The 21,729-nt window shown below is 42.1% G+C and overlaps 1 protein-coding gene across 1 annotated transcript; it reads left to right on the top strand.

Moving 5' to 3' along the window:
- The first annotated feature begins 1,821 nt into the window (after positions 1 to 1,821).
- Positions 1,822 to 21,463, top strand: SLC6A1 (solute carrier family 6 member 1). Its single transcript, XM_041489948.1, has 14 exons — positions 1,822 to 2,240; positions 3,158 to 3,289; positions 4,648 to 4,748; positions 6,134 to 6,243; positions 6,356 to 6,488; positions 7,735 to 7,869; positions 7,987 to 8,090; positions 8,432 to 8,556; positions 10,513 to 10,625; positions 12,931 to 13,062; positions 14,081 to 14,183; positions 15,462 to 15,562; positions 16,998 to 17,165; positions 19,053 to 21,463. Exons 1-14 carry the CDS (start codon positions 2,006 to 2,008, stop codon positions 19,155 to 19,157), a joined length of 1,797 nt encoding a protein of 598 aa, XP_041345882.1. The 5' UTR covers positions 1,822 to 2,005; the 3' UTR covers positions 19,158 to 21,463.
- The last annotated feature ends 266 nt before the right edge of the window (positions 21,464 to 21,729 follow it).

Raw genomic sequence — 21,729 nt, forward strand, 5'->3', positions numbered from 1 at the left:
AAATTTACTGTTTAGAGATTGTTTTGGATTAATATTGAACTTTCTAAATTCAGCAGTAGTCCATTATTAAAAATGGCAACTGCTGTTAGTTGAAATTGGTTTTAATTCTTTCTGCAGACTTGCAAGAGATCTATAGGAAAAATTATAATAAATGGGTCTTGGAGATTGTTTTGGTTGATAGTGAGCATTCTAAATTCAGTATTAATCCACTGTTAACTGCTACTAGTTGAAGTTGTTATTACATTCTTTCTGTAGACCTGTAAGTGATCTATAGTGACAAAATGTAATCAGTGCACCTTAGAGATTGTTTTGGATTAATAGTGAACTTTTAAAATTTACTGTTTAATTTATAATTAAAGGTCCCAAGTGATACTTCTTAATTTTTTAAAATTCTTTCTGTAGACCCATAAGAATATAGGAAGTGGGTCTTGGAGATTGTTTTGGATTAATAGTAAATGCTCTAAATTCAGTATTAACCCACTATAAAAGGTGGCAACTGCTATTTCTTGAATTTTTTTTAAAATTCTTTTCTCTGTAGACTCATAGGAGGTCTATAGAAAAAAAAAATAAAATAAATGGGTCTTGGAGATTGTTTTGGTTAATAGTGAACACTCTAAATCCACTATTAAGGGTGGCAACTGCTATTTCTTGATTACTTTTTAAAATTCTTTCTATAAACTCCTAGGAGATCTATAGGAAAAATTAATCAGTAGGTCTTGGAGATTGATTTGGATTAATAGTGAATGTTCTAAACATACTATTAATCCACTATTAAGGGTGGCAACTGCTGTTTCTTGATTTATTTTTTTAATTCTTTCTGTAAACTCATAAGAGATTTATAGGGACAATGTATAATAAGTGGATCTTGGAGATTGTTTTGTATTAATAGTGAACTCTCTAAATCCATTATTAGTGGTGGCAACTGCTATGCCTTGATTTTTTAATTTTTTTTTTAATTCTTTCTGTGGACTCGTAAGAGATCTATAGGGATGAAATAAAATCAGTGGGTCTCAGTGGTTGTTTTGGATTAATTATGAATGTTCTAAATTCACTATTAATCCACTATTAAAGGGGTTTGGGTTTTTTTAATTCTTTTCTCTGTAGACTCATAGGAGATCTGTAGGAAATAATATTTTAAATGGGTCTTGGAGATTGTTTTGGATTAGTCGTGAATGTTCTAAATTCAGTATTAACCCACTATTAAAGGTGGCAACCGCTATTCCTTGGTTTGGTTTTTTTAAAATCCTTTTTTTTGTAGACTCATAGGAGATCTATCAGAAAGAATATTATAAAGGGGTCTTGGAGATTGTTTTGGATTAGTCATGAACATTCTAAATTCAGCATTAACCCACTATTAAATTCAGTATTAACTCACTCTTAAAGGTGGCAATGGCAATTCCTTGGTTTGGTTTTTTTTTTATATCCTTTTTTCTGTAGACTCATAGATCTATAGGAAAGAATACAATAAATGGGTCTTGGAGATTGTTTTGGATTAGTCGTGAATGTTTTAAATTCAGTATTAATCCACTCTTAAAGGTGGCAACAGGCTATTCCTTGGTTTATTCTTTTTTTTTTTTTTTTACATTGGTTATTGTTTTGGATTAGTCGTGAACATTCTAAATTCAATATTTACCCACTGTTAAAGGTGACAACTGCTATTCCTTGGTTTGGTTTTTTTAAAATTCTTTTTTCTGTAGGTTATCCATAGGGAAAAGTTACAATCAGTGGATCTTAGGGCTTGTTTTGTAGGGATTCCCCTCTGCTCCCTGCTGGGTGCAGAGCCAGCCCTGCCAGGAGGCCTTGGCCGTGTGTCTGAGTGTGCCCGTGTCGCGCAGGTGGCTCCGCGGCACGCTGAGGCTCCGCGCGGTGGCTCCGCGGGCCGGCCCTGCACACGCCGTCGCTCCCGGGTGGATCGCCACGAGCCGCAAAGCTGCTGTCCACGTGGACTGGTGCTGAAATCTCCCGCCCGGCCGCCGCCAGAGCCTCGCCAGCCAAGCCCAGAGACATGGCCACCAACGGCACCAAAGTGGCGGACGGACAGATCTCCACCGAGGTCGACGCCTCCATCACCAACGACAAGCCCAAAACCTTGGTAGTAAAAGTGCAGAAGAAGAAGACGGACCTTCCAGACCGAGACACTTGGAAAGGGAAATTTGACTTTCTTATGTCCTGTGTAGGTTATGCCATTGGCTTAGGGAATGTGTGGAGATTTCCGTACCTGTGCGGCAAGAATGGTGGAGGTACGTTGGCCGTGATTGTGGGTTGGGAGTCACCAGCAAATCACCAGCAAATCAAACCCTGGTTTGGATAGATTTTTCATACATTTAGTTGGTGTTATTTGGGGATTTTTTGGTAGGTTTTTTAGGGTGTTGCAGGATATTTTTGAGGGTTTTTTGGTTTGTATTTTTTTTTTTTTGGTTGGCTTATAGGGTTGGTTTGGTTTATTATTGGGGGTGGTTATTTGGCTTTTTATTTGCTGTGTTGTTTGTGATTTTTCTTTTAGTTTTTTGTTTTGTTTTAGGTCTTTTGGGTTTTATTGTTGTTTTGGTTTGGGGTTTTGTTGTTGTTGTTTTGGCTTGGGTTTTTTTGGGTTTTCTTGCTTTCCACTTTTCCAGGAGGTTCAGAGCCATTTTGGAGTGTGGAGCTCTGCTTTGAGCTCTGCCCTGGTATTTATTCTAACTCCTAGCTGCCAGTGGCACTTGAAAGACCATAAAGTATCAGAGCAGAACTGAAGCACGTTGCCCTCCACCCAACCCTGCAGATCCCTCTCTTTTGGGCTGAGTTTTGAGACGATTTTCATGGGGTTTGTAGCTGACTCTGAGCTCCCCATAAAAGGCTGGAAAGCAGCCAGGGCTGGTTAAAGCCTTTGTGCTCTCCATGAGAGGTGAAGGCAGCAAAGCCCACAGGCTTCTGGATTTCAGCTTTTTACTTCAACAGAAAACATTTAAACGATGGGGAGTTCTGTTTCTCCCTTTATTTTCACCTCTGGAGGTGCTGGTTAAGAAGTGCACGTGTGATTTCCACTAACATTTTTGAAAGGTTACATCTGAGAGGAAAAATACCCTGTGGGTTTCTTTTCATTTGGAACAGGGATGGAAACTGGAAATTCGCTTGTGTTTTTCCCCATTGTAACAGGCTTGTTAAAATTCCTTTTTAGGTGCATTCCTGATTCCCTATTTCCTTACTTTAATTTTTGCTGGAGTGCCACTGTTCCTTTTGGAGTGTTCCCTTGGTCAGTATACATCTATAGGAGGCCTTGGAGTGTGGAAGCTTGCTCCAATGTTCAAAGGTATGCTATGGATTCCAATTCTTTCTCATTTGTTTCCAAATTGCAGAAGTTTCCAAAAGTGCCAGGGCAAGGATGTTTCTTGGTGTCTTTCAGTTATACTTAAACCATGCTTTTTTTAAAGACACTGATTTTCTGAGGTGTAAGTGATGATTTTGAAATAAAAAAATATTTTTGAAATATTTTTTATTCTCCATTAAAAATAGTAAGATTTAGGCATTAGAATTGCAACAAACTTATTTTTGAACTTCAAAAACTCTTGGGATTTTCTGTAGAAATGCATAAAGACTGTTAAAAATAGCATATCCAGCAGCAGTTGCCTGAGCAGGTTTGGATGTGTTCACAGCAATTTGGTAAACTTTGGTAAATTTTTCTGAGCTCACAGAGATTGGCATCACCTGTTTTTTTTAACTGGAAGTCAAAAGCCAGACACTTTTGGCAATTTCATGCTGAATTCCTTAAGAAAAACTCACTCCACGCTTTGAGTTTGAGGTTTGATTGCCAGAACCCAGGGTTTTAATCTCGATTCTGCACAGACCCACAAAGCTCTCAAATGATGATTTTCACCCTTCTAATCCCAAATCCTCTGACACTTCTGAGCTCCTGAGCCGAGTTCTGGCCCAGCAGAGCTGCGCGTGGTGTTACAAACTACCTGACACAGTAGGACTGACAATTAGCACAGGGTGAGCTGCAAGTTTGTTGAAACTGGATTTTGCTCTGGGAGATTTAACACTGGGAAAATACAGGGAGATCAAATTGTCTCTCACAGAGAAGTGATTTTGCTTGAGTTGCTGCTGTTGGTAAGGTTTGGATCAACCTTGCTTTGCATTATCCTGATTATTGTGAGTACTTCCTCCTGCTCAGAGTCATGGAACAGCTGTCCTGAATAGTTCAGAACACCCCTGGAGTGTCCATGTGGAGCAGAAGACACCCTCATGGTGGAACCCTGGCATGTCTTTAGTATGACGTGCCAACAGCCTGCACTGAGCACCAGGCCCTCTGATCCGTGTCCTGAGAGCCTTGGAACACATTCTCACTGTGTGTGCATCTGCCACGAGCTCCTGTGGGGCTGCTGTTCCAGAGAATGAGCTGATTTAGCTCCTTTTCCTGGGAGTAAGGCATGCCGGGGAACTCTCAGCAGCAGCAGCTGGTGGGACTGCACAGCAGAGAGAGCTGAAGGCTGGCAGTGAGTTCATGGATGGCTGAGCCATCACCCAAATAATGACCTTTGTGTAATGGCACTTCTGAAATTCTCACTCCTACAACTTTTCCCAATGGTGCCTGCCCTGATGTCTTTGCCCTGAATGCAGCTCTTCAACTGGAAGTTCCCTTGGTTTTATTTCTCTTTGTTTTCCTTACAGGTGTGGGACTGGCTGCTGCAGTCCTGTCCTTTTGGCTAAATATTTACTACATTGTGATTATTTCCTGGGCCATATACTACCTGTATAATTCCTTTACCACTGTAAGTGTGTGTCAGAGGGGATGGGGAATTGTTTTGTGGATATAAAGCCAAGTAAAATATGGATGCATCACTAATCTGCCTCAGTGTAGATGTGTGAGGTTAACACAGCACACACAGAAATCTGTAGGATAATCCATTCTTACTAATAAAACCCATTTTGTAAAAATCCCTTTTAATTTTATTTTTCTCCACAAGAAATTTAGAGCAGAAAGCTGAACTTACAGTCAGTCACTCCCCCAAGAAAAATTCTAGTGTACAACTAATTATTTTGTTTCTTCAGTAGCAGCCACACAAACATGAGTTCTTTGGAACATAGTATCATTGCAATGTGGCTTAATGATAGAGGGGTTTATTAAAGAAACCCCCATGGAATGGAAGGTCTGTGACTTGATTAGCTCTGAACTTCCATTCATTGTTGTTATTTTTGCTTTGTTTTCTTTCCTGTTTACTTTATTTTTAGCTGCCTTTTTTTCCCCCTCAAGGGTGATTCATCAGCTGAGTAAGTCCTGTCTGATTTGTGGGGTTTGGCCATCTGAGGAAGCATTCTTACATAAGTTGTATATAATTAATGCGTCATTGTTCAATTGTCTCTTCTATAAATTTTGCTCATGCTTGCTTGTTCTTGGCTTTAAAGAATTTTGCCTTGACCAAATTTGCATTAATTACTGTCTGGAAGTGACATGATCATTTCTGCTTTGTTGTCCTCAGAATTGTTATTGATGTGAAAGGTCAGGCAGAGTCTGGAAGTGTTTCTTGTGGCCCGTGTTAAATGAATATTGACTTCTAATTCCCTTGAAGCCTCTTATCCTTCTGTATAAAGCACACAGTGCCCTGACACAGAAGTTCTGTGAGAGGATTTCCCAACAATTGCCATCAGAAGGATCCATAAATTACATGTAAATGAGGCTCATTCTAATGGATACCATGAGAAACAGGTTCTGCTCCTCACAACTTCTGAAAGATGGGATGGACACATGCATGTAACAAATAGAAATTTTACCTCTCTCCAATTGTCCCCTGACCTGATGGGAAAATGAAACTCTCTGATCAATAACCATCCCAATTTTATTATCTCTTGTGCAACAAGAGGTAGCAGGACCTCCAGGAGGTCCTTTGTGCTGTTTCAATATACTCTCATGGTGAGTGTGTTGAATCCAGAGTGTTTGGGCTGCTGTACTGAAGAAAAAAGGGAATAGTTCCACACCTGCCTCCCACAACTGATAGGAATTGAAATAACTTTCACTCCAGGGAGATCAATGTCTGCAGAGCTCCAGGTGCTTTAGTTCTGCACTCAGCTGTCAGTTCTAGCAAAGAAAGAGATACTTGAGGTAATTCTTGCTTAAGAAGTGTTTGACTCCAGGTTTTTTGTGCTCTCCCTTCTCCAGACCCTTCCTTGGAAACACTGTGAGAACCCTTGGAACACCGACCGCTGCTTCTCCAACTACACCTTAGCAAACACCACCAACATGACAAGTGCCGTGGTGGAGTTCTGGGAGTAAGCTCAGCACTTTCCTCTCTCCTTCCCGTGCATGTCCAAGGGTCACCTTGTTATCCTTCCTGTTTCACCTTCTGAATTCTTTGCCAAATGTTGTGTTGGCTCGTTGCAGACGCAACATGCACCAAATGACCGACGGCTTGGAAAAGCCCGGGCAAATCCGGTGGCCACTGGCAATCACCCTGGCAATTGCCTGGATCCTGGTGTATTTTTGTATCTGGAAGGGGGTAGGCTGGACTGGAAAGGTAAGATTAAAAAGTACTGTAAATACCTTTCAATTAAAAATGCCCATTTTGCTCAAATATTCTGAGAATTCTTGAGGTAAGAGGCACCGCGGCAGTTTGGCTGTGAAGGATTTAATTTGTGTTTTCTTGGATTGATACAGCCCCAAGTTTTAGGAAGAGCTGGCTCCTCTCTAGCTAGGTCAGACCACAGCCTTAGATGTTTCATTTACAGGCCTCTCAGCTTGGCCAGGTATAAAATCACCTAAAAATATTCCTGCTTTTTCCTGGGATGAATATTCCAGCTGGTTTGAATAGCAACAGAGTGAGGATGGAGTGGTTTGGTTCCAGCAAGAATTGTGTATTTATTGCTCAGCTCTTGCTGGGTCTGGATATGTAAGGAAGTGTTGGGAAGAGCTGCTCCCACCTTCCCTCATGTGGGTGAGAAACATTTGAGGTCCTTCCACAGGATTTCGCCCTGTGCTTCTTGGGGTCTGCCTGGCTGTGAGTGGAAATTAGGATTTACTAATCAATTAATGGAAAGTACATTCTTGAAAGACCTTTCTGAATGAAAGGGCAGCAACATCTGATGATGGCTCATGCTTTTTCCTGTCAGAAGAAATCCTAGGGAAATGAAAAGCCACAGCAATGGGGTTTGGTGTTGGGTTAGAAGACCACAGGTCTGGTGCAAAGGACTGGGATTTCTTCACTCTGAGGGAACAGATTGTTAGTTTGACAGGAGGTTATAACTGTGATCCACCTTGAGCTGTGTGTAGGACAGGGCTGAGCTGAGCTCCGAGCAAACCATTTCCTTTCTCCTGTCTCCAAAGCACAAAGAGGGCAAAAAGAGGGCTGAGTCTGACTTCAGAAAGGGTTTCTTACAGGACCTCGGAAAAGGCAAGAAAGTAGGAGCCTGTAATATAGAGGAGGAGAGTGTGGGGAAAATGAACTGCCAGATGTTTTACGAGCAGGATCCTGGTGCCACGATCCTTGTGCTTTTGGGACTTCCTTGTGTTAAATACCAAAAAAAAAAAAAAGTGTGAAAACATCCTAGTCCACACTGTTCTGTTTTCAGAAAAATAGGCAGCAGCCACCTGTCTTCAGAGCTTGAGTTTAGAGAATTTTGCTGTAGGCACGTCCCAAGCTTTTTCATTGAAAAATGCCTCAATTTTAAGAGCCATCCTCAGTTGCTGCTAGAGTATGTTCAGGGAGCAAATACTTTTGATCATTCTTTTTTGCACACTTACACTGTCTTGTTTCTTCACATCAGGTGGTATATTTCTCTGCTACTTATCCCTATGTTATGCTGCTTATCTTGTTCTTCCGTGGTGTAACACTGCCTGGAGCAAAGGAAGGCATTTTATTCTATATAACTCCCAACTTCAGTAAGCTTTCAGACTCTGAGGTAAATATTGTGTGCTGGTAAACCAAAGTTTCACTCCTCACTGTTCCCCTTTCAGACATATGACTTGTTCCTCAAGTGCAGAAACAGATTTTTAAAAAAATTGTTTCCTGCAATCAGGTTTGGCTGGATGCTGCCACACAGATTTTCTTCTCCTACGGTTTGGGTCTTGGTTCACTGATTGCCCTTGGAAGTTACAACCCTTTCCACAATAATGTTTACAGGTAAGCAGATGACTGCACATATTGCAGTGGCACTTGCCTGTCTCAGCTGGAGCTGGGTTCTGTCTCTGTGTACAGATAATTGAAATAAAGTTTAGTGCTGAATATTAACTGTTCCAGCTGGCTGGGGGTGAGATGTGTAACTGCCTTTACACCAATTGGACAGACTTCCCCAGCATGGAATGGAAGCCAAACTGGGAAATCCTAAATCATTGAGATTTTCCACAGGACAAAAAAAAAAAATTAAAAATAAAATTTAAAAAAAAAAGAATCACAAAAAAACAACCCAAAAAGGATGAACATTTGCTTTCCCTGCTGCTTAAAGCCCCTTCCCTTTGTTTCAGGGACTCCATCATAGTGTGCTGCATAAACTCATGCACGAGCATGTTTGCTGGCTTTGTCATCTTCTCCATTGTGGGATTCATGGCCAATGTCACAAAGAGGCCAATTGCAGATGTTGCAGCATCAGGTACCCAAAATCTTTTCCTCTAAGCTATGCATCAGGGTTTTTTGGGGTTTTTTTGCTTGTAGGTTCTTCCTGCAACTGCTTAAAATCCCTCCTCACAGCTCCTCAGCTCCCTGTCCCCTCAGTCTCCCAGAAGGAAAGGCAGAAGAAAAAGTGTTATCCCAACCCACTCCAGGCAGAGCAGGAGGAATGCTGGTCATTATGGGCTGGGTTTTAAGCTGATATTTCCCCATTCAGCTGAGTTTTATTCCTTTTCCCATTTCCTGAGGTTAAGCCCTTGGAGGCAAATCCATTTCTCCCCTGTTCAGACCTACACCTGTTTCATGTGACTCTGTATCATGAAAGACATTTTATTTAGGGCAGGGAGCTGTGGAGCTGTCCATGGGAGGATTGTGTTCTTCCTTGCAGTTTCTTGTGTGTCTTCCAGCTGAAAAAGCTTAAAGCAGCAGAGCAGATGGCTGCCCTGACCCAGCTGGTGCACCAGATACTCACTTAGCAGTTCTGGCCACAGGGAGGGATCTCATAACTCAAAGCTTGGCTGGAACTCACTGGTGGACAAAATCTGGATGACTGTATTAGCAAACACAACCCACTGAAATATCTCCTTGGTTAGAAAAGGAGAGAATTTAAGCCCTAAAAATAATCTTCAATAAATTACACATACAAAGAGATTAGGTACAAAATGATGATGGCAGGCGCTGTTATTAAAAACTGCTCTGGAAAGGCAGTGGTGTGTGAAATAAGCTTTTTGGATTTATGTCTTTGATACAGAAGGAATTATATAAAGGCTACACCTGCAAACACCACAATATTTTTACATCATATTAAGTACATTTGATTACAGATCTCTGAAAGGTGCCCATGACCACTAATTGCAAAGGATATTTAAAAATTTGACCTTTTAATTAAGGTTTCTATTTCTCCTAGTAAGCTTGGAGGCTGGTGCCAGATTTTACCACCATGAGAGGTTGTTTTGCCATCTTTTATACAGCCTTATAAAACAAATGATATTATTAAAAGGCGTAGCTGCATTCCTGTGGAGCGCAAAACAGAGTAAAATTATCATATTTATCTGAAGCTTATTTTGCTTTCAGCACTGCTATTTGGAATGCTTTCTGAACTGCTTTCCAATCATATCTGCTCTTGTTAGCAATTAATTGCTTCAAAATCCTCATTAGACTTTGGAGACCCAGGTGTTGACGCCACCCTTGCTCCACTGGTTTGGTGGCTGTGACCAAGCACTTGTCACTGACAGACTTCTAATGGAAACTGAAAAATCAGAGGCACTCCTTAGGTGAAGCACATGAGCTTTATTCCTGTGTCTATTAAATGTGCTGATTTTCCCTCTGACCCTGATGTCCAGCTATGCCATGAGAACAACAAAACTCCTTTTAAACAGGAATTTGTTAGCAAGAACAAAAATTAAAAAGTTTGGTTGTCCACAAGGACAGAGTTTATTAAAATGTGTATTTAGAGAATGGAAGAGCAAATGGGAATACTGGAAATGCTGGGAAGTGTCTTCTCCATTGCTGAGCTGTCTCTGTTTCTCTTCTGAACGGTGAAAGCAGGAGATTGCAGCTGTCAAACCTGCTTGGGGGGAGAGAGAGCTGAGCAGTGCCTGAGGATGTAACCCCAGCCAAGGACAGCGCTCCTGCCTTGGCTGTGCCAGGGCTCTCAGGAGCAGCTCCTGAACTCATTCAGTATTCTGCTTGGTTGGCTTTGCGGGGCTCTGGGGTGGTTTTTTTTTGTTTGTCTGGTTGGTTTGTTGTTGTTGTTGTTGTTTTGGCTGGTTCATTTTCAAACCCAGGTGCTTGCAGTGCCCTGCTGGTCAGGGAGCACTGAGCAGCTGAAATCCCTGCTCAGGTGCTGCATCCAGAGCCACCCAAACAGAGCCCAGCAGGAGCAGAGGATCCCAGCCAAGCCCTCCCACTGATCTTCTCTCTCCTGTTTCTCCCCCAGGCCCTGGACTGGCATTTCTGGCTTACCCAGAGGCAGTGACACAGTTGCCCATCTCCCCTTTGTGGGCAATACTCTTCTTCTCCATGCTGCTCATGCTTGGCATTGACAGTCAGGTAAAACTGGGGTGGAAACAAAAAAAAAAACAGATTTTCTGCCACTGGGCGGAACCAGGTTTGATATTTTAATTTATATTTTATTTATTTCTATTAGGATTAGTTATTTTATAAATTAGGATTTATTTAATAATTTAGGATTATTTATTTTACATTAGGGTTATTTATTTTATGTTAGGATTTTTTATATATTTAGGGTTTGTATTTTTCATATGCAGTTCTTCAGTGTATAACTCTAAACTCCATACAGAGTGTCAGGTGCTGCTTTCCCATTTTGGTCAGACAAAATAACACAACAGGGCTCCCCCTGTACTCTCCACTGCCAGCTGGAAGTGGGGCAGGATGATCCCTGGAATAATCAAATAAAGAATAGGAGGCTCTCAGGAAAGACTGAGTAAAAACCTGACACTTGAACACTGTTGTTCTTTTATGAACTGTTGGAAGCACATGAAAAATGGGCAGAAAATTTATTCTGCAGGCAAAAAGGAGCTTACCTTTGAAATATTCCCTGTGAAATCACAATGTTAAAAATACCTGTGCAATGTTCAGCTGTGTAGGAGACACTGGGATATGTTTTACAAGATTTAGATGCCACAGGTATTTCTGAAGGGTGGCTCCAGAACTCACCACTGGAGCAAAAAGACACAGCACACATTTAATTTTAAGATCTGGAGTTAATTCAGTGGGCAATGGGATTGTTACTGAGGATGTTCTGGGTTTTGATGTGTTCTGAAATCACTTCCCAAGGGAAAGGATCACAAATTTATTGGTTCAGGCTGTACCTAAGCTCTGGGTGGTATCTGACAACTGGAAATAAAGGAGAAGGATCAACCCTGGGGTTTGCAAATCCAAGATATTCTCTGTCTAGATTAAACTATTAAATAATTAAAACATGGAATCATTAAAAATGTTGATTGTGACACAAATAAAAAAGCACACAGCATGAGAGAAAACCCTTTAGAAATAACTATGTCCAACAAAACCTTTTGTTAATTGGTGCTAATTTTAATACAGAGAACAACCCCATGACAGCACTCAGGAGAGCACCCTGCTTTATTTTGCAAGGAATACGTGGAGGGTTTGGTCAGGGAAGTCCCCCCTGGCTGCTGAACTCTTGGACCATTTTTAGGAGCCCAGTGCTAGGCAGATGTGTTCATTTACTTGCAATCAGCTGCAGTTGGCAAACCAGCACTTCCCAGTCCCTAGCACAGCCCTCCCAGCACGTAAAGGAATATGGGATTTACTACCTCAGCACTGTACCAGTCTTTCAGGAGAGAAAATAACATCATTTTCTACAAATCCAAGCTGACTTCAGCCTGTGAACACAAAAGGACCGAGAGGGCATTTTATCCTGGGAGATGAAAGGAAGTTGAAAACTTACACTTTTTATTTCTTTGTTTTTCAGTGAGCTTCAGGCTTGACATTAAAACCCACTGCTCAATCTGGGGGGAAACTGCTGTGAAAAATTGGGTCAAAAATATTCTTGAAAGCACTTGTCTCTAGGCAACTAACAGCTGAGGAAGGTGGTCTAATATTATTAAAAGGAATATGTATCTACAGGCTGTCATGCTCCCTGCATTTTCTGTCTGTCACTGAAACATTTCATCCACTGTAATTTACAGGAGCTGTAACCATTGGTTCAATTCTACTTGCTCTGCTGAAAATTAATAAAACTTTACTTACCTTCTGGTTTTCATATTTCAGCCACCATAATGATAACATTTATCTGAATATATACACACAGGAGGATTCTGGAGTGTGGCCATGATTTCCGTTTGGAGGACACAGCCTCAACAAAAATGTTTTCTGGGGATACAGAGAATATTTGATTTATTACATATGAGAATCATATGAGAATCTTTAACCTCCTGCATGAAGCACTAATCTGGTTAGACTTTCTCTGTGTGTTGGCTTTCTTGTATGTGAGCAAATCATGTAAAAGAGAAGTTTATTTTGTAGGATTAAGGGACCAAAGCCCTCAACTGTAGGTTTATCATATTTATTACAAAAAAAAAGAACAGTTCCTGTTCACAGAGTGAAAGCAACAGTTCATAGCTTAGAATTTTGAGTGTTCCTCGAGCTGGAAATCTTTTTGCCCAGATCTCTTTAGACAGAAACAAGGATATTCAGGAGCAGAGCTTCCGCTGCAGTCAAGTGAATTTTCACTTCTCGCTGGACGGCTGCAGCCTTAGGCCAGCAAAGGGTCCAATCACAAACTGCTCCCCAGAACTCCATGCTGGGCTCTGGACTGTGTTCTGTGTCCAGCTGGGCTCTGGACTGTGTTTTGTGTCCCCTTTCCCTGCAGTTCTGCACCGTGGAAGGGTTCATCACTGCCCTGGTGGACGAGTTCCCCAAGCTGCTGCGCAACCGCCGCGAGCTCTTCATCGCCGTGGTGTGCATCGTGTCCTACGTGATAGGGCTGTCCAACATCACTCAGGTACTGCTGGCTGGGCTCTGCCTCTGCCCAGCACCAGCATTCTCCCTTCTCCAGTCCAGCCAGGAATCTCTGCCAGCCCCTGGATTGTCAGGAATTGGCACTCGCCAGGGTTTTGGCGGTTTAAGCATAGAACGCCCTGTGGTGCCTTAGGATTTTAGCTTTGAAATTTTTATTCTTATTTTATTTATTTATATCAGGATTAATTTTTTTTATATTAGGATTTTTTGCTTTTATTTATTTAGCTTTTCTATTTTCCATCTATTTGCACTCCTGCAGCTCTCTAGTGTAGAACTCCAAACCCCACACACAGTGTCAGCTGCAGCTTTCCCATTTTGGGCAGACACAACAATTCCTCTCCAGGCCTGGCAATCAAGGACACCTCACTGCCCCAGGCCCCAGAGATGGGAACAAAAGGGACTTGGGGGAGCAAACCTGGGGTCAATGACTTCATTACCTGGAGCTGGAATTGGCAGATGAACCCCCAGTGTGCAAATGGACCAAACTTATACAAGTATAAAAACCCCTGACCCATCATCCATTTTTGGGTGTAGGCCCTGGGGCGAGTCATCTGCCCAAAATCTACCTGAAGGCCCTTCAATAAACAGAACTGCTTTTTATTCCCCTAATTCTGTCTGGCCTCTGTTTTTAGGTAGTCCCTAAAAGGCCTTACCTGGGTGTCCCCTGCAGGGCTCAGGGGACAGCAAAATGCACATCCCCACATTCCTACAGTCCAAAAAGTGGCAGCTGCAGATGTTGACTTTGCAAATTGTTTGAAGGGAATGATTAATGGCTAAATTATGATTAAATTATCAAATAAAGAGCAAAAAGTGAAATTAAACTTTTCAGTCTAAACAGTAGCAATCTTAATTTTGTCAGGATTGACCTCAAGTCTGAACAAAATTCAACCTGTTTAATTTACACTAGTAGGCCCTAACCTACCCACCACTGTTAGTTTGTAACTTACATTTTGAAGCTGGATGCCTTGCTCTACTTTTTTATTCTTTCTTTTCCATTTCAGGGTGGAATCTATGTGTTTAAGCTTTTTGACTACTACTCTGCCAGTGGAATGAGTCTCTTGTTCCTTGTATTCTTTGAGTGCATCTCGATATCCTGGTGCTATGGTAAACAGCCTGTTTGTATGTTTTCCCTGAGCTTTACACACTCAGAGGATAACTCATCCTCTGATCTGTAGCTGACGTGCACATGCTGGGGGTGGAACTGAAAGTGGCCTTGGTTTCTGTGGATATAATTCAAAGTTGGCCTGTGGAAGGTGCTGCTGCCTTTTAAAAACCCTACCTAGAGGCCTGGGAGCCATGAAGTGTTTCAGGAACATTGGAAGGGTGATATTCCATCTCTTTCCCTGTCCCGCTCCCTTGGGAAGCCTGGATCTTCAGAGCTGTTGGGTACATATTGCCTCAGGACTCTTGGGATTTGTAATATTTTGCTTTTCCAGAAATTCTCTCGCTCCAGGGTCCTGCAGTGAGCCAGGCTCCTTGGTCAGTTAGGGAATAATCACCTTCAAATATCCAGAAGCCTGGACTGGCACTCTGGCTCTAAGGATTAATGGATCTGTGGGATATTGTCACAGTATTTTGTCCTCAGAGCTGCATCAGCTCCTCTGAGGAGCTGCTCCCATCATCACTGAGGCACTCCAGCTGCTCCAGGAGCCTTCCTGCTGGATTTTAGTGGGCCTGAGAGGATGGAAAGCATTTGACAGGGGAGAGGCACTGCTAATGAACCCATCAAATGGAAAAATACACCAAAATTCTCCCAGAAATCACAGAATATTCTGAGCTGGAAGGGACCATACAAGGAGTTTAAGTGGATGGTCCATACAGGGCTTGAACCACACTTTGGAATTGTCAGCTCCAGGCTCTAACCATGAAGAAATCAGAGCCACGAATTGGTGACAGACACAGCTTGGGGAGGCTGGTGGAGAGCAGCAGCAGCAGGAGAGCCCCTCTGATTCCAGCTCCACCTCTGCCCATGCATGGTGGGCACTGCAACGAAGCTGGTTAATGCTGGGATGGCTTAGGGGGGTTGTAATTGTAAAACACACCCTGAATTTCTCACCCTAATATAACCTAGGGTTGAAATCAATCAAGGGTGTTTCTTGCATCTGACCTTCCCATGTACAACTTCCTCATTTTGCATGGGAATAAGTTTGCTGGTCTCTATTTAATTAAGTATGATGTGGAAGGGTAAGAACAGGTGATTTTTGGTGCTCTTGAGCTTGCACACTTTTTTTGCTATTCAGACAGAGGAAAAGTTATCTTGAGATCTTTGTAGAGCTTCCAAATATAATCATAGTTTATGGCAATGTCTCTCAGAACCACTGAGCTTCCCATCACCTCCACTACCTGATATGTTTCTGTGCTGTTTCTTATTTCTACATCCAGGTGTTAATAGATTTTATGACAACATCCAAGAGATGGTGGGATACAGACCCTGCATCTGGTGGAAACTCTGCTGGTCCTTTTTCACTCCTATCATTGTGGCAGTAAGGAACAAACTTTTATTCTCTGGTTGAAAGGATGTAAATGAGTGGCCTGGGTGCTGCAGCCTTGTCATTTCCAGCCCCACAGGTTCACAGGTTCATATTAGTTCTGCCCTCACTATTTTTTAAGGATTTGAGCAATCTCATTGAAGGCAATAGCCAAAAAGCTGTGTCATTCCAGAAAGATTGTGCCCCAAAAAGAGAAGCCAAGATTTTTATTAGACCTCTGGAAATGCTCAAGACGTTGACTGGGAGACTTAGAAAACTGTAAGGAACAAATTTTGACCTTTTTTTTTTTTTTTTTTTTTTTTTTTTTGGTGTTCTAAAATAGAATTTAGCAATCTAAAATCTAAATTTTCCACATACACAAAAATACCAACATTCTGTAAACTGAATTCCTCCACAAGCACTTCTGGTGACAGAGCAGGGTTCTAAACTCAAGTTCTTCCCTCATGGCATTCTGTGGCATGTATTACTCATTTCATACTTCATTGCTGTGGGTTTTCTGTCAAACTCTGCAAGGAATCTGAACTGGAAACCACAGAACAGCCTTTTCCTGATTCTAAACTTTGCCCAGTTAATCCCATTCAGTACCTTGTGAAGTAGTAAGCAAAGGAATGTACATGTACTGCACATACACTGAACCCAGATGCAATGTGACAAACTAATCAAGCAGCCACTATTACACATGAGCCAGCATTTAACCAGAGAAAGCAAATGAGGAGACTAAAAAGACATGGAAATGTGTTCACATTGAGGGTTCCTCGAGTCATCCCTTCCCAAATCTAGGCAGATTTCATTTTTGTAAAAAACAAGCAATCAGGAAGAGATACATTTTATTTTAGTGGCACAGGAGGAAGATGCCAAACATTGTCAGACTGGCCAGATTTGTCAAGTCCTCAGCAGAACATGCTGCCCAGCCCCGCTCAAAGCAGGGATAAAAATCTGCCTCTGCATCCTCCTCTGGGAATTTGTCCTGCACAAGGCCTCAGCCTGGGATCAGAATGAGCCTCCCTCTCTCCTGATTGACTTTAGCAGGTTTTCCTGATTGGTTTAGGCATTTGAGACAGGCCAGGACAGGAGTTTTTCCTGGGAATAGCCCATGGAATTCTGTGTCTGCAGGGCATCACTGGAGAACATCCCAAAAGCAACGTGGGTGTTGTTGCTCAATGACACAACGTACACGTTCACAGGTATTCCCAGGATCCCTATTTTCCCCAGCAGCCCCCTTCCCTCTGGCTCTGTGCAGCTTATCCAAGGCATTTACTGGTACCAGCAGCACACCTGGATTATCTGAGGTTCAGGTTTATATGTGAAAATACAGCCTGAAGGTGAAACATTCATTTTGGCAAGAGGCCTCTTGGGAAGCTCCAGAAAATCTCTTGTAGCCAGAACACTCTGGGAATCTCACCCAAAACCCTCCCTTCTGCTTTTGCAGGGAGTGTTCATCTTCAGTGCTGTGCAGATGACCCCTCTGACCATGGGCAGTTACGTGTTCCCAAAATGGGGCCAGGGGGTCGGCTGGTTCATGGCCCTGTCCTCTATGGTGCTGATACCTGGCTACATGGCATACATGTTCCTAACCCTGAAAGGCTCCCTAAAACAGGTAAGTCTGCCTGTCCCGACCCCCTTGGCACCTTGTGCAATCAAAGATTGCTGAGCACTTCTTTCCTGTCATTTATTTCCCCCTCAGTTATTTTGCTTTGAGCCAAAAAACGCATAAAAGTGCCAACCAAAAGACAAGAGGAGTGTCTGAGCCATCTGTTGCTGAACACAATTCCCTACATTCCACAGGGTCCTTATCTCTGCTCTGGCAGCTGCAGACACGGCATTCCAGCTCCTCACACCTAGAAAACAGAGGAGAGGTTTGCAAATTATGGAAATTTGTCCTGATTAATGCAAGACACGCAGCCGTGGATCATGGCAGGGGATGCTCTGGGGAGCTGGAATCAAAATCAGGGGCTGAGCTACAAAACTCTGGGATTGCAGGAGTCTGCTCAGTGACCCTGCTTGCATCTCCCCGATGGCCCCCAAGGCTTCAGCTCCTGCATTTCACCTGCTCTGAGCCACACCTGCCCTGCTCTGCTGCAGCTGGGAGGGAGGACATGGAATACCTTGGGAGCACTTCCCTTGAGCCTTTATTTAAGGGATTTCTGTGAGCAGTCACTTGGTGAAGAACATTAGGGGCTTTTTTTCTCATTGCTCTCAGCCTCTCCCTGACTGCTCATCCCATTTTTTAAAGGAGGTAACATTTCTCATGGAAGAGAGTCAGGGGTTTTTTTCAGTCAGTTTTTATTTCAGTCAGTTTTTATTTCAGTCAGTTTTTATTTCAGTCAGTTCTGAGGTCCTCAGAGATGTGCTGCTAAAGGGGTGGGAAATATTGGCCATGTTATTGCCCCACACATCGTTTAGGAACCACCTACAATCACCACAGCTCATTTTTTTAATCTGGGTGGATCCTCAGTTTTCCCTCTCCAGCTCCTCCTGTACATCACAGCCAGTTCTCTAGCCCAAGTTCTGAAGTGCTCTGTGATTGTGGCAACCAAAGACTGTCAAAAGGAATTTGTCAGAACTTCTGGAATATTCTAAAATCAGCTGACAGAGCCATCTTTGCATAGGGCTGGATGATCTTAAGCAGAATTGACGAGTGATGCCTCATGAAATGCTCAGATCTTGATCCAAAGATTTGTCTTCAGCAAATTTTGAAGGACTCACTGAGGCTTCAAAGAAGTCTGCAGAAAAAATCTGGGTTTTGATTTTTTTTTTGTTTCCTCCCCTGCCTGTTCTTAGCTCCTACATTTTGAATGGATTTCCCTTGGTCTTGTGGAAACTTTTAGGTGCAAAAGGAGAACTGTTGCCCTAAAATACAGCTGCTCTTTGGGCAGGGTTGTGTGAGGCCATGGTAAAAGTTCCTCATCTCAGCCTTGTTGTGGATTGAGGTCTCATTTTTGAAAGCATTGGCAAATTATTATTAAGTGATGGGGGAGCCTGCACCAGTGAGAGGCTCTGAGGAGCCAGACTGGAATTTCTTTTGAGATATGAATGTGAGCTGGGCAGAGAAGCTGAAGGAACAGAGAGGACAAAAGGGTGACGAAAGACAGAATAGGAATAAAACACTCTAAAACACTGGTTTATCCTTGGAGGAACTCTCAGTTCTCGTGGGGAGATGCCCATCACTCTGGTGCCCAGCACTGCTGCCCACTGCCCACTACAGCTCCTGTGCTGGACCCTGGGCTCACAGCGGAGCCTCTCCTCATTTATTTCCCCCAGGAAAATAAACTCCCATTTCCTTGTTGGCACCCAGCATTTGGCACAGGGTTTTTCAGCTCCTCCTGTCACCTTCAGGACAGAGCTGGAATTCTATTTAGTGGAAGTGGCTTGCTGCCGGTCCCTGGGAAGAATTGTCTTTAAATATTTAGGAAAAAAAAAAAAGAAGAGTAAGGTTAGAAAGAGTTTTTTGGCTGCCTCACATTTACTGTTGTCCTTTGAACAGCGCATCCAAGTGATGATTCAGCCAAGTGAAGACATCACCCACCCTGAGAATGGGCCAGACCAGGCCCAACAAAGCAACTCTGCCAACAAAGAAGCCTACATCTAAACTCCTCCCTCGTCCAAGTACCGCTCCTCCTCCAGAAAAACAAAAAATATGGTTGAATATGACCACAAATTCACGTCTGAGAATATAATTACCTACCTCTAGTGGCAAAAAAAAAAAAAAATAAAAAATACATATTAAAAAAAAAAAAGAGGAAAAAAAAAAGCAACAAGGTCATCTCCACTCCGAGGGAATCGCCATGGGTTCGATCAGCCGTCGCGAGCTCAGATGTTTGACAGTGTTTTTGTGTTCTCCAGCAATCCACAGACTGTTAATGTTTTTATCCTTTCACAATGATAGTTGCATACCTTGGAATTTGTAAATTGATGTGCCAAGACCTTTTTAATCTACCTTTTAGCACGACTATTTGAAGTTTTGTGCTGCTGATTTTTAGTAGTTGATCACTATTTCTTACCGCTGAATCCCAAGACTGTTATTTCTGACTTTGCAGGAGTAAAATTACGTTCGGAGTTGTTTTGTACAAAGAGAACGGAGTATTTTGTAAACAAGTGATTTCCAGTGCAAAAGTCTGCCCTTAAAATTTGTTCCAGCTGAGGCCATTTGAGGGGGGAAGAGACTCTTCCTTCAATTAACAGCAGGCACAGCCTTTATAAACATTCCTAGTGCAAAAATTGAGTTGTTTGTGGCAGTGCAGCCCAGGCCAAACACACTGGCTGTGCTCAGCCTTTCAGGGTGACTTTCAGACAAGGTCATAAATTTCCTTAAAAGTACATATCTCGCTTCTTATAAAAAGAAGATATCTGTGTCAATCCATGCTAGAGGCATAAATATGACTTTTAACTTTTTTAGCAAAGTAATAGCCAAGAGCTCTTAAAGATTCCCAGGAGTAAAATACAAAGTATTTGCCATTCAAGCTCAGGCTCCCTGAGCTTTTATCATGCTGTTATCACTCTACTATTATTGCAATGCCACCAAAATAGAAACCAAAACAACGGCTTAAAGATCGAAGTGAGTTCCAATGTCGGGCTCAACTGAACCTGCTAGAGAACTTCCCCAGTTCCCAACCCCAAACTCCGCGTGGTCGGCACTTTGAGAGCAGTGGGATTTCCATTTCCAGGGGCTGGGTGGTGCTGAGGGCACGAGGGAGAGCTCTTTGATCCCGATGCAATCCCGCTCTGGGCTCTGTCCTGCATTTGCCACACGGCCAGAGAGCCCGGCCAGCCCCTGGAAGTTTTCCCTGTGTGGGGAATGCAGCGGGAGCCCCGCTTGGCATTTCTCGTTTGGCAGCTATAAGACAGGCACAGAGGCTTTTTTTTCTTTTGGGAGGGTGATGTTTGATTGTAAATGACTGTGACAGAACTGTGCAATGAAAACATGCTTTTCAGCAAACTTTTTTTGTGCACCGTACAATGTTAGATAGCACAATTTATGTAGAACTACTACGTGGAAAAAAACAAAAAAACATGTTACCTGTGAATGTTGGGTTTTTCGTTGTTCTCGTCTGAAGGTGACAAACATGTTCTTGCAATAAGGTATTATTCTCAGAATGTCAAGCACATTATGTAGAAATAATATATATATAATACACATGTATTTCAAACTACATCCTAAACTCTCAGAGTATGTTGGGTAGGTTCTAAACTGTTTCATACCTAGGTCAAATGTAAAATACTAGGAGATCTAAGCTCCATCCTAAACGGCCATAGCTGAGATGCAAACGTCCTGTAAGTCTTTGGGATTTAGAGGAACCCCTACATCCTACACAGACATCACACGTGATACATCATACTTGTGGAATTCATTAGACTAAGGATAAAAACTCCAACTTTCTCTTTATTGTTTAATGTAACCGAGTCCCATGTTGTTCTAAGAAAAATGCAGTATTTAATGTTTGATTGTAAACAATTATGACAGATGTTTGACAGACCTGCTCTTTAGCAAAAAGCTGTACAAACGTTATCACATAGCACAAACTAGTGTTGTAGAACTACTGTGTGTAAACTGTGAATAGCTGTATCTTTTTTGTAGTACTTGCCCTGAAAAAGAAAGATTATTGTATGATCATATATGCTTTTTGCAATAAGGAAATATCCAACACCAAGCAAATCTATCTCTATATAAAAATATATATGTAATATATACATATTCAAAAATATATACAGAGCCTGTTTAAAAGAGTACAGTATTATTTAGTAAATTGCAACCTGTTCTATGGACCAAATGTAAAATATTTATAAATTAAGATGCATTTTAAATGTCTATAAACGGTGTCATAATTAAAGCACGATTGTTATGTAAGTTTCCAAGAGTTTAGAGGAAAAAGAATAAAGGTTATATTATACATTAAATTCAGAATTTTGCAGTCTTTCATTGGACAAACCCAATCTGTGCTATTTTCAAGTTCCAAATGTGTCATTTATATAAAAATATCCTTTAAATACCAAAACGCTGTATCCCACTTGTGATGTGTATAATTAATCCGTGCTATTCCTACGATGTAATTAGTATGTGCATACATTATACAGGGAGCTTAAGAGGTGACAGTTAATAGCCCTTCCTGGCATCCTGCTGCTTTAATTCTCCTGCGGGAAGATGGCAGAGCGAGCTCCGGGAG

This window comes from Pyrgilauda ruficollis, unplaced genomic scaffold, assembly GCF_017590135.1.
Source record: "Pyrgilauda ruficollis isolate IOZ18807 unplaced genomic scaffold, ASM1759013v1 scaffold97, whole genome shotgun sequence".
Taxonomy (NCBI): domain Eukaryota; kingdom Metazoa; phylum Chordata; class Aves; order Passeriformes; family Passeridae; genus Pyrgilauda; species Pyrgilauda ruficollis.

What these genes read in the sequence shown, in the direction of transcription:
- SLC6A1 (XM_041489948.1), top strand. Translation starts at nt 2,006, where the DNA reads ATGGCCACCAACGGCACCAAAGTGGCGGACGGACAGATCTCCACCGAG. An exon ending in TGTATAATTCCTTTACCACT is followed by an intron (nt 4,749 to 6,133) that starts GTAAGTGTGTGT and finishes TCCCTTCTCCAG; the next exon opens with ACCCTTCCTTGGAAACACTG. An exon ending in TGCTTGGCATTGACAGTCAG is followed by an intron (nt 10,626 to 12,930) that starts GTAAAACTGGGG and finishes CTTTCCCTGCAG; the next exon opens with TTCTGCACCGTGGAAGGGTT.